The 12,338-nt window shown below is 39.8% G+C and overlaps 2 protein-coding genes across 3 annotated transcripts; one reads left to right on the top strand and one right to left on the bottom strand.

Moving 5' to 3' along the window:
- Nucleotides 3,019–3,654, top strand: LOC104718932. Its single transcript, XM_010436759.2, has one exon. The coding sequence runs from the start codon at nt 3,225–3,227 to the stop codon at nt 3,543–3,545; it is 321 nt and encodes a 106-aa protein (XP_010435061.1). The 5' UTR covers nt 3,019–3,224; the 3' UTR covers nt 3,546–3,654.
- On the bottom strand, nt 3,466–6,115 carry LOC104718933 (pentatricopeptide repeat-containing protein At4g14820-like). 2 transcript variants are annotated; one of them, XR_002033596.1, is made up of 3 exons: nt 5,530–6,115; nt 3,847–5,456; nt 3,466–3,593 (listed from the first exon to the last, which is right to left on the bottom strand). XR_002033596.1 is itself a non-coding variant. In XM_019230594.1 (2 exons), exons 1-2 carry the CDS (start codon nt 6,081–6,083, stop codon nt 4,067–4,069), a joined length of 1,944 nt encoding a protein of 647 aa, XP_019086139.1. In that variant the 5' UTR covers nt 6,084–6,115; the 3' UTR covers nt 3,712–4,066. The 2 variants fall into 2 exon arrangements, 1 of the variants encoding a protein (XP_019086139.1); XM_019230594.1 differs by lacking the exon at nt 3,466–3,593 and having other exon boundaries at nt 3,712–5,456.

The raw sequence follows: 12,338 nt of genomic DNA, 5'->3' as shown, positions 1-12,338 counted from the left end.
AAAAAAAAAAAAAAAAAAAGAACAAAACAGACTTGTCTTTCGCTATAGGTGCTAACAAAGAGACCTTAAGTATCCACAATTAAATACCATAATCATTCCACGAGAGTGTTTTAATATCCAGATAGTTCATATTGCTTCAGATAAGCAAATCATTATAAAAGTATCAAAACCACCTCCTTATTGTTTTCTTATCCAGAGCACAATTTTACATCTTTGACACATAACATATCATAACACTAACAAATTTGCTTGGATATTACAATTTTCTGGGTTTAGAACAGACCTCAAACTGATTGTCAGAGATTAAGGACAAGGACACCTTGAAACTTTTCAAATGCTTGAGTTTTAGTTTTCGACCAGACAAACTAACTCGGTCCAGTGAGTGCTATCAAGCTTGTTGCAATGTACTCACAACCTCCGCAGCTTCTTATTGTTTTATGATAAGATATGTGGTTTAAAGCTAAAGAATCAAATCAAAACTAAACAATATGTGACCCATCTCTAAGCTTATCTCCGTAGCTATCACACATCAAGTTCAAAACATAAACCCACAAAAGCAATCAACTTTGTAATCAAAAGGAGAATTAGTTTAATACCCCTTTGTGAGCTCATTTTTGGGAACAAAGAACCACCATAACGGGATCATATTTCGGACTACGGAGACATCGAGATTTGAGGGAGACAAGAAGAAGAAGAACCACCGTGACGGGATCGCATTTCGCGTGACGGGATCACATTTCGCATGACGGAGACATCAAGATTTGAGGGAAACATCCAGATACGACCTATTGCTAATATTGTGAGTCACCAAAATATTGTGCTTAGCTGTATTAATTCTTTTAATTTGATTGGATATTCATTTTAAATGATGTGTCAGTCTCTCCTTCAATACAAAAGCTGAGGTATATTCTGTGAAACATCAAAGTTTTATTGTATTGATGAGTTTATAGATGCGTTGTTTTTGATATAATATAACCAACTCGTTCAATAGATATGTCGTGTTATACATTTATTTACTTGGTTTCTTGGTTTATATGATTTATTTGATTTTGGCCTGTTGTATATAAGAAAACAAATATAACGCATATTCCCTCCATTTGATATTAAACTTGGTCAAAATGAATGTTTTACTTGGTTTTATTGGATTCTACTTTATAAAGATTTTTGAAGAGTTCAACAAAATCATTAAAAGTGAATAAGTGAAAGATTGTTAAAAATTGCTAGAGAGTTTTGTTGATTATTTTTCTAAAATCTTATAAAGTAATCCAAAAAATTCATATATTTTGTGATACTTTCCATAACTTTATTTTATAAATAAAGTGTCTAAAACTATGAACCAATATTATAATAATTGAATTCATTAACAATTCTAGATTCTTTTGTTTTAATTAAATAACACAAAACTTTATAAAAGTCTGAATCCAACAATCCAAATTTATAAGATTTTAAATGACTTTTTACAAATCACAAACTAATAATATTAAACTTTAACAGAGTTTAACAAAATTTTAATCTAATAACAAGAGATTCTACGTAACATTTAAATTCTTTAAAACTCTATTCAAATTTCAAACCAATAACCCCCACATATATGTTTTAATACAAAACGTATTACTTATCTTCCTTAATTTTCTTCAAAATATAATTGACTAGTTCTTTGGTTGGTGTTTTGATATTAAGATACAAAGTTATGAGCGCGCGATAGGCTGTAATAATTTTTTTTTTATATATGTATATTAGTCTGAAACATCACTTAAAATCTAGAGGGAGTACGATTGCTATTACACAAACACATGCATTGTATGAGTACAAATTGTTATCTCAGTCAGTAACACATGTATTGTTGCTATTTTAGTCACCACTTCTAAATATAAAGCTTTGTCCGCTACCGTAAATGTTAATGTCTCACTCTAATCTTTTTCGCAGAGTGTTGTCTCTATCAAAAACAAAAACAAATGTTGCCGGTAATTTTATGAAGGGAATTGTCGTCTTTCTAAAAAATTTTGTAAATCGTCTATTCGTCTTGGTATATTTTCTTTTATTATACATTAGTGTATAGTGATAATCCAATAATGCTACCAATAGAAAGAACGAATGTATGATGTGGAAATTGTAGACATGCAATTTATATATGGCTGAAACCTGGAAGACACTTTCTAGCAAGACTCAAACAAATGTCTAGAGAAGTCAAAGCAAAAATGATAATCGAAATTAACTAATACCTACTTTTTATTACTCTAACTAGTGATTCTCTTATTTTAAAATGTGTGATTGACAAGAAAAAAAAGAAGATTCAGCAAACTCTACAAAACCAGTCCAACTTATTAGAACCTATCTATGTGCGCGATATGATTGCATCTTTCGGCCATCCATATATATATAAGCTGGTTTTGCAGAACAGCCATAAATTTCTATTGAATGCATTTTTTGTATCATAATGAATTTGTAGGTTATATTTATAAGTTATATAGTACCAGTTATTAATTAATAGATATGTGCATGAAATGAAGATCATCAAATAATGGTAGAAGGGGACCCCTTGAACAAGACCACCTTTGTCTCCATTTCCACAAATCACAATCCTATGTCCCTTAGAACATGGAGCCAATTATTGCGACTTCTTGCCCTCCCTTAGTTTTGTTTATATCAAATCTCTTTATTTATCAACACACACATTGGTATCCTGCAATAAATACTTTCATAAACGTGGACTAAACACATCTAAAAACATATCATATCAAAAGTCACGACCTACGATTTCTTTGCTATTGAAATCGTATATTGCTTTCAAAGTTCGGATTGAGTTTATCCTTCTATCTGCCCCCACCTTGAGATCGAGGAATTATGTGGTGCATGCGTTAGTTGAAAAAGCTCTAGCTAGCTAGGGTCATTAGAAATAATTTTATGTTTTGATTTTATGACAATGTACTTCTTTTTCTCGATTACTAATACTAATAATGTATTTGCAAGGTGTAAATAATGCATTTGCTCTACTTCTCAATTTCTCTAGAATATATATTATTTATTGTTCCAAGTCTAGAGCCAACATAAAAACCCCACCATGCAACATGTGTATTATTACGTGTATATAACTTATAACATTTAGCTTTTGTGTTCAACATTCTCATATATATCCACGAAAGCATTCCATAGAGAGAATCATAAATTCTGAAAACTGTGAATATATTTTTCTTTCAGATTTGGAGCTATAGATTGGTTCAATAATGGAGATTGAATCGGTGACGTGTGAATGTTGCGGCTTAACGGAAGATTGTACACAACACTACATTAGTAAAGTCAAAGCTAGCTTCGCCGGGAAATGGCTTTGTGGGCTTTGCTCCGAGGCGGTGAGTGACGAATTCAGCCGTAGTCCGAAGACGACGACGGTGGAGGAAGCTGTGAATGCTCACGTGTCGTTTTGTGGCAAGTTTAACGCCAACCCGGCAGAACTTGTGGCCGACGGCATGAGACAGATGCTTCGGAGGAGGTCCGGTGAGTTGTCGCCGAAGACGTCCAAGAAGTCCGGTAGATCTAATACCACGTAATTGTACATGTGTACTCATCTTTTTCTCATTATCTTCTTTTAGAGTTGGCTAATGTAAAATATGATAAAAGATTGAATAAGTAATCTTTGGAGATAATTGTTTGGAACCCTAAATTGTTTACTTAAGAATGATCACAGTAGAAGAAACTTTGGCGCTCTAACTTTTACAAAGGTTAAAGTTTCATGATATGAAACACCACTAGTAAACATAACTTTTGTGCTAATCTAAAATAATTTTGAATGGAACATAAGAATCTTAGATTATTTAGTATGTACATAACTATAAAATAGAAACTACTCACCAGTAATCTCTGCAAGAACATAGACCGTCTTTATAATGGTGGAAACCTAGTTCGATCTCTCACTATGATCTCTCGTTCATACACTTTGGAGCCGAGCTTGAAGAACGTGTGACAATCCTCACAGACCCTCAGATTCTTTACTATCCTAATTACACCACACGAGATTCTCTTTTTCTTCTTCCTTATTCATCTAGACCCACAGCAGAGTGTGAGCTTTTAGCTATTGCCATAGAACCAAATCCCTCTTTTCTTCCTCTTCGTCATTCACCAAAACGCTACCAGAGTGTGGAACATAACCGGCCAACTTGAGTTTACTTACAACATCGTCTAGCGTTGCATAAATCTCATCTGATTGCTTATGCCTCTTATCACCAATGAGAAACTCGTGTGATATCCCGTTTAGATCAATCCGACTAAGACCTTTCTCCTTGAACACATTCTTTTCCTCCATAACACGTCTTATTTTCCTTACATCGCCCCATCTCTGTTCTCTAGCGTATATATTGGACATTAATACAAGAGCCCCGTCATGATCAGGCTCCAACTCGAGGATGTGTTTGGCTGCAAATTCACCTAACTCAAGCTCCCCATGGACTCTACAAGCTGACATCAATGATCCCCATATGACTACATTAGGCGCCATTGGCATTGATTCTATAACCTCAACAGCTTCCTGTAAGCGATTAGCTCGACCAAAGAGATCCACCATACATCCATAATGCTCAAGTTTTGGAGTAATATTGTATTCATCAGTCATTGATGCAAAGATCTTTTTACCTTCTTCAACTAGTCCCGAGTGGCTACAACCGTAGAGAACTCCTACAAAAGTAACATCATTGGGCACGACATTTTCCTGCCTCATCCGGGCGAATGAGATAAGCGCATCATTGGCTTTTCCATGCATAGAATAGGCATTGATTATAGAACTCCACGACACTACATTCCTCGTTGGCATCTTCCCAAACACGTCTCTTGCTCCATCCAAACTTCCACATTTTGAATACATGTTAATGAGAGCATTATTTATCGACAACTCTGACTTGAACCCGTTAAGATGCGTGTAACAATGAACCCATTTCGCGTTATCCAGAGTACCAAGGCTCGCACAAGCTGATATAACACTGAACATGGTAATCACATCAGGTTCTATCCCACAGTGACGCATTTCCTCAAAAACTCTTAAAGCTTCTTGAGGATGATCACTTTCAGCATAAGCTGAAATCATTGTGGTCCAACACACCAAGTCTTTCTCTTCCGTTTGGTCAAATATAACCCGGGCATCGTCAAGTCTCCCAGCTTTTGAATACCCAGAAACCATGGCAGTCGAAACAAACAAAGTTCTCACTGACAACTTCTCAAAAAACTCCCTTGCCATATCCATACAGCCTGCTCCAGCATACATAGTAACAAGAGCAGTCAACAAATGAGTATCCATCCTAACATCATTCTCTACCAAAAAATCGTAAATCGCTCTGTTATAGCTCATATTCCCAGTACGACAACAAGCCGAGACAATGTTACATAGAATCATCTCATCTGGCAACACATTAGAACACTTCATCTCCTCAAAAAGCTTAAAGGCTTCATCTAAACGACCGCATCGGCAATACCTACAAACAAGCTTGAAGTTTAAAACTTTAGAGAAGATAAGAAACTACATTGCACTCTGTTTATGAACCTAACCTCTCAATCATAGTATTCCAAGTAACAACATCTCTATGAGACATTTCGTCGAACACTTTACGCGCGCAGTTAATTCTACCGCAAGTCGCATACATATCCATAAGACAAGTCTCTACAAACGGGTCAGACAAAGTCGCAATCTTGAACGCAACGCCGTGAATCTCCATACCTTCGAAAAAGGCCGAGACTTTAGAAGCCGCTTTGAGAACCGGAGGGAAACTAAACTGATCAAGACGACCACCACCATGTCTAATCCTCTGGTAGAACAGAATCGTCGCTCTGGGTTCATTGGAACGAGAGAGATCCCGGAGAAAGGGATTGAACTCTAGTGATTCCGGAGGAGGGGTAATAGAAGAGGAGAAGAGTGAGAGAGCGTAGCTGAGACTGATAGAGGAAGAAGAGATACAGAGGTTGAAGAGAGTGGAGTTGAGGTTGTGGTCGTTTACTGTACGGAGGATATGGGCGTGGAGTTGCTTGACGTTGTTGAGTGTTTTGAGTTTCTCGAGAATGGTATCTGCGGCGGAGACGGCGGTTGAGTGTATCGGACGGTGCATGATTTCATTATTTCAATTTTTTCGGATGTGTGATTTTTCATTTTGTTTGTTTTCTATTAAACTGTTTTTTTTTTTTTGCATAAAGGATAAATTTATTAGACTTTTGTTAACTAATTATTATTGTATATTTAGATAATTTTATATAATTATTAATTTATATTATTAATAAGACAATATATTTACAAACGATTTTCAAAAAATTATTATCTTATTATATTATCGAATTATGTCCAAAATTACAGTAGTTCTCACCTGGAACCGAATAAATTTATTAATTTATCGAGTATTAATTTATAGAGATTCTACTTATTTCTTAGATTATCTTAATTATATATTAGAGTATATTTCTATTTTTTAGCTACATTTTGAAGTTGTTTTTTATAGTATAATTTTATTATTTTGTTCGAAAATTATTCTTTCATACACACCTACATATATGGCATAAAATTACGAGTTTGATTTTTTTTTTTTTTTTTGACAACAAAGGATACAAGATTGGCTCAAACAAGCTAATACGAAGGAACATTGTTAACATAGGTAATTAAATGCGGAACTGTGCGAACGCGACGCGCAAGATTATCCGTTTTACCATTCTGTGAGCGCGGGACGTAGACTAATGAGAAGAAGGCAAACTCCTACTTATCCGCCTGGATGTCCTCCAAATACGGTGTAAAAGCTGGCCACTCGGAGGGCGAAGACACCATCCTCACTACGTCGGAGTAGTCAGTGAGAAAAACAACAGATTGGTTATCCGCTCCAATCATACATCACATGGCCCAGACAAGGGCCTCAATCTCAGTATGAAGAGGGGTCAGACTACGACAAAGATTGGGAGCTCCCATAGTGGGGACGTCACCATAGGGGGACGTGTAGAACCACCCTCTTCCTGCATAACGGTCTGTTGCTTTCCAGGAACCATCTACAAAACAAATGTAACTCGCCAAAGAACTAGGAACCCTGAAACCCCTGCTTCCCTGGGGAACAACCGCAATAGGGATAGTCGATGGGACCACTATGTCCTCTGTTTGAGCCAAAGCCCATGCTTTTGCCTCATCCTCCGCTAGCCGCAGGATCGCTAGGGGGTTGGAATCCAAATTACTGAAGAGTTTATCATTACGCGCTTTCCATATATACCATAGGATCCATGGAAAAAATTCATGTGTCGGAATATTTGTGAATCTCCAAAATAGAAAATCCATGTTTGTGAAAATTGAAGGCGATGGAAAAACACCCAAGGCTGTCGGGAACTGCGACATAGCCCAAACCTGTCTAACAGGTGGACATTCAAAGAGGGTATGATTAACTGTCTCCTCCGGAAAACCACAAAGACCACACGTGGTATCACAACTCATCCCACGTTTTCGTAGTTTAGCTATAATCGCCACACAACCCAAAAGAACTTGCCACATGAGATGACGAAGTTTCGGTGGGCACCTAATTTTCCACACGAAGGCCTGAACAGGAGTAATATCCAGCCCAAAAACGTTCGACCCAGAGGAGGCCATCCGTTGAGGACAGGGACAGTGATATCCTGATTTAACTGAATAGTTACCGCAATTGGTAAAATGCCATCCCGGCAAATCCGGCTTATCCGGTTGCCGCAAAGGTAAGGCAGAAATTATAGCAACATCTTCCGGTACAAACGTAGCCGTAAGCTGAGCCATATCCCAGGAATTAGAACTCCACTCAAAGAAATTTGCAACTCGAAGCAGAGGATCAGAAGGCGATCCTGTGCTCAATGCTGGTCTCGGGGATTGAGCAGGGATCCAAGAGTCAGTCCATACAAAGATGGAAACCCCAGATCCTACTCGTGTAATAAGTCCTTTGTTCACCAGAAAGCGAGCAGAAACTATACTCCTCCACCCGTAGGACGGCGAGTAAGATTTAATTGGATCCAAGGGATCAGAATGCCGACAATATCGTCCTTTAAAAACTCGTGCAAAAAGCGATTCTGGTACCGTAATGAAACGCTAGAGCTGCTTTGCTAGCAGAGCAGTATTATAATCATCCAAACATCGGAAGCCTAAACCCCCGACTTCCTTGCCACTACATAGTTTATCCCATGACACCCAATGGAGCCCTCGTGATTGTCCCGATTAACCTCCACCAACAATTAGAAATCGCACTAGTTAACTTCCGCGTAACCGTCTTAGGTAAACGGAAGCAGGACATCACGAAAGTAGGGACAGCCGTAGCAATAGACTTAATCATTATCTCCTTTGCCCCTTTTGACAAAAGCCTAGCCGGCCACCCACTTGCTCGGGCTTGCAATTTGTCTTGGACAAATGAGAAAAAATTTGTGTTTGCCCCACCCAGGCTTTCTGGGATACCTAAATAAGAACCCATGCCATCCAAATTTGTGATCCCCATAACCCCTTTTAATTCTTCCCTAATCCCAAAATCCACTGTGTGGCCAAACTGGACCGAAGACTTCTGGAAATTGATCTGTTGGCCCGAAACCCGTTCATACCTTTTGAGGATCCCTAAAACCACTTCACATTGCTCCTTTGTGGCCCGACAGAAAGAGAGACTATCATCCGCAAATAAGAGGTGTGAGATAGCAGGACTAGCGGTCGAAACCTTGATACCCGCAAGGAGTTTCAATTGTTCTCCTTTCTGAAAGTGTGCAATAAGTACCTCCGTACAAAGAATAAAGAGATAAGGGGACAAAGGGTCTCCTTGGCGCAGACCCCTAGAGGGAGTAATAGACCCATAGGCTTGCCCATTAAGTAAAACCTTGTATTGAACCGACTTGACACAACACATAATCCATGTTATCCACATCTCACAAAAACCAAACTGCCTGAGTAAATGTTCGACGAAAGACCATTCGACCCGGTCGTAGGCCTTACTCATATCCGTTTTAATAGCCATGAACTTTCCCTTACAAGAGGGGTTTGTTCGTAGGTCGTGAAACATTTCTTGAGCAATCAATATATTATCTGAAATTAGGAGACCCTCTACAAATGCCGATTATGTCTCTGAGACGAGAGATGGTAAAACAGTGCGGAGTCGCTGGCACAGAACCTTTGATATAATTTTATAACCAACGTTGCATAGACTAATAGACCGTAACTCCGTCATCCGTGTTGGCTTGTCCACCTTTGGGATAAGACATATATTTGTCACATTAAGCCTCCTATCAAAATCCCCATTTCTCAGGAAAGAATTGACCGAAAACACGAGATCTGCTTTAACCGTAGCCCATGCCTTTTGGTAGAAAAGAACAATCATCCCATCTGGACCTGGAGCCTTGTCCGGATGCATCATGAAAAGTGCCTGTTTAACCTCAAGTTCTGTAACCTCTCGAGTTAAGAATTCATTTGTTTCCATCGAAATAGAGGGTTGAACCTCATCTAACATTTCCGCAAAATCTGTAGGTTCCAAGGATGTAAAAAGATCCTGAAAATAGGAGACCGAAATATGTTGGATATCCCTCTCTTCCGTCATCCAAATACCATGCTGACCATGGAGACCAACAATCCGGTTTCGAACACGTCTTTGCTTTGTTTGAGCATGAAAATAACCGGTGTTCTGGTCACCAAAGCGCATCCACCGACTTCTGCTTTTCTAGTACCAATACACCTGCTCATCCCTATAGGCCTCCCTTAGGCGCCAAGTAAGCTCCGCCAGTTCATCAACCGAGGTTACATCATCTTCCTGGGCTAGCGCTAATTTGGCCTTGATATCCTCAGTTGTCTCCCGCCCAAAAGGTAATTGCTCTTTCCTCCACCGAGAGATAGCACGACAACATTTGGTGATTTTGTCTACCAGAGAGGAAGAGGTTCTGGCCCCCGTCGAGTCCTCCCATCCCTCAGCAATCGCATCAAAGAAACCCTCCTTATCCAACCACCGCCTATCAAATCGAAAACCACCCCGACTTCGTCGACTTTTATCCTCAATAACTGCTAACAAGGGTTTATGATCCGATGAAATCATCGGTAAATAGTTCGTAAAGGAATCTTTAAACAAATCATGCCACTCCTCATTCGCCAAGGCCCGATCTAAGCGACACCCTATCGGCTTCTTATTCTGCCACCCTCTCCAGGAGAGACTATCTCCAAGAGCAGGAAACTCAAGTAAGCCACAGTGTCGAATCATTATATTAAAAGGTACAAAAGAAGAGGCATGGCACAGAGTACCACCTCGTTTCTCATTATTGCCTTTTAATTCATTAAAGTCTCCAATTAAAACCATGGAGCATCTCTATTCAAACTGATTCTTGTTAATCGTTCCCAAACTATTTCCCGGTTCTTTTGAACCGGATCACCATAAATAAAGGAGAGATAAATTGTTTTGCCTTTGTAAGTATCTTCCACATCAATAATTCGATTGGACTCAAATAAAATGGAAACATTATTATTATTATTATTATTATAAAAAAGTGCAAGACCACCACTATAACCAACATGTTCAACCGTTTTTAAATGTGAATAACCAAAATGAACAACAAAAGGTTCTAAAACAGAAAAAGATTGTCTAGTTTTAGAAAGAAATAGAAAATCAGGCCGATGTTTCCCCCATAAATCCCTAAGATAACCAATAGTTACTTTATTCCCTAACCCTTGACAATTCCAGCTCAAAATCTTCATTTTTCTGATATTGGTTTAGGCGGCTTTGAACCACCAGCTGGTCCCTTCTCCTGCTCCTGGTTCCTCGGGACAGTACCCTCCCCAGCTACATCAGTAGTCTTAGGTGCAGGGCGTTTTCTTGGAGTTGTGCGCAAATACACATTCAGCTTCTTGGAGGCTGCTCCTCTAAAAGCCAAAGGCGGCTTAGCCTTACGAACCTTATCCAGCTGTGGTTCCGAAACTGCCATAGCATCAGCGGTGACCGAAATATCCATAGGATCTCCCCCCGTATCAGCTTCACCCATATCAGCTTCATCCGCTCCTACAGCCGTAGAGGTCGAACCAGCATCTAAAGAAGGATCAGCCAAAGAAACTTCCAAATCTCTGTCAAGCGTGAGATTGGGATCGGCTACCTCTGAAATAAAAGTTGTATCCCCAACCTGATCCATTAGCGGGTCCTCAATTGCCCCAGAAGCTGTCCCGATGATGGTTTGAACCTCCTGAGCCATCGGAGTAAGTCCCTGTCCAGCCTCAGACTGAACCGTGAGATCACTCTAAATCTTTCCTTCGGAATGCTCCACCAGTTTAGGACCCAAATCAGCAGAACTTGAGGCTGTCAAGTTAACCTCCGTACCAGGACCTTCAACATCTCCATGTTCAGCATTCAGTACCGTTCCAGATTCTTGGAAAAGAGGTCGGCGGACTCTCTTGAGCGGAGGGACTCCACCAGTAGAAGTAGGCCTGGCTCCTTGATCCTCGGCTCCCATGATTTGACCTTGTTCCAGGTCATCACCCTGAACCTCCGTTGAAGAGGCAACAATAGTGGCAGCAGTTTGGATCATATAACGATGCTCATTAAACTGTGCATAGTTGTTGTACCACCGGGGTTTAGCAGAGGGTTCACCTGACTCACCATCAGACCCGAAATTGATACCCAAAGCTTGTTTCCCCTTAAACAACCTCTGGTTCTCCTTATTATTTGACGTTCCTTTGTTGTTCACTTCCTTCCCCTTCCCTTTGGTTCTATCAACCCCTTTGTTGTCCATGTCCTTTCCTTTGCCTTTTGATATGTCACTTGTGACAGCTCCTCTATAGCTTTGAAAGGATCTAGATACATCCTCCTCCATGGGGATAGGATGACCGAAAAGCTGACCAGAGGTAATCCTTGAAGAATGCTATAATGGACAGTGATCAACATCGTGGCAGAGACTGTGACACTTCTTACAGAAACTGTGAAGTCTCTCAAAACGCAGAGTAACAATAGTTTCCTGGCCATTGTAAAACTCTATCACCGTTTCAAAGCAAAGAGGGAGAAACCCATTCACCGTCACATGTACCCTTCCTCCATCAATGTCAACCGCTATGACACTTCCCAACTCTGCACCAATGCTTCGAAAAGTTGGTTCAGCCCAAAATTGGAAGGGAACTCCCAACACACGAACCCAGAAAGTCAGGCCAGAAGGATAAGCAGAATCGACTGTTGGCGTCCATCGCACCATCGACACCATCCAGCAATCAAAATGGAAAGGTTCCATTTGAAGAACTTCCGTGATATCCTCCTCATTGTCGAAGTCGAACTGAAACTTCCCAAGGCCTAGATCAACTCCCACCACTTTACCCGCCTAGGTATCTTGATCCTCCGCCTAGGAACCAGACTATCCTCACCCTTGCCAGACACACTCTT

The sequence above is a fragment of the Camelina sativa genome, chromosome 10 (assembly GCF_000633955.1).
Source record: "Camelina sativa cultivar DH55 chromosome 10, Cs, whole genome shotgun sequence".
Classification (NCBI taxonomy): Eukaryota; Viridiplantae; Streptophyta; class Magnoliopsida; order Brassicales; family Brassicaceae; genus Camelina; species Camelina sativa.
This window is presented reverse-complemented; position numbering and strand designations above follow the sequence as displayed.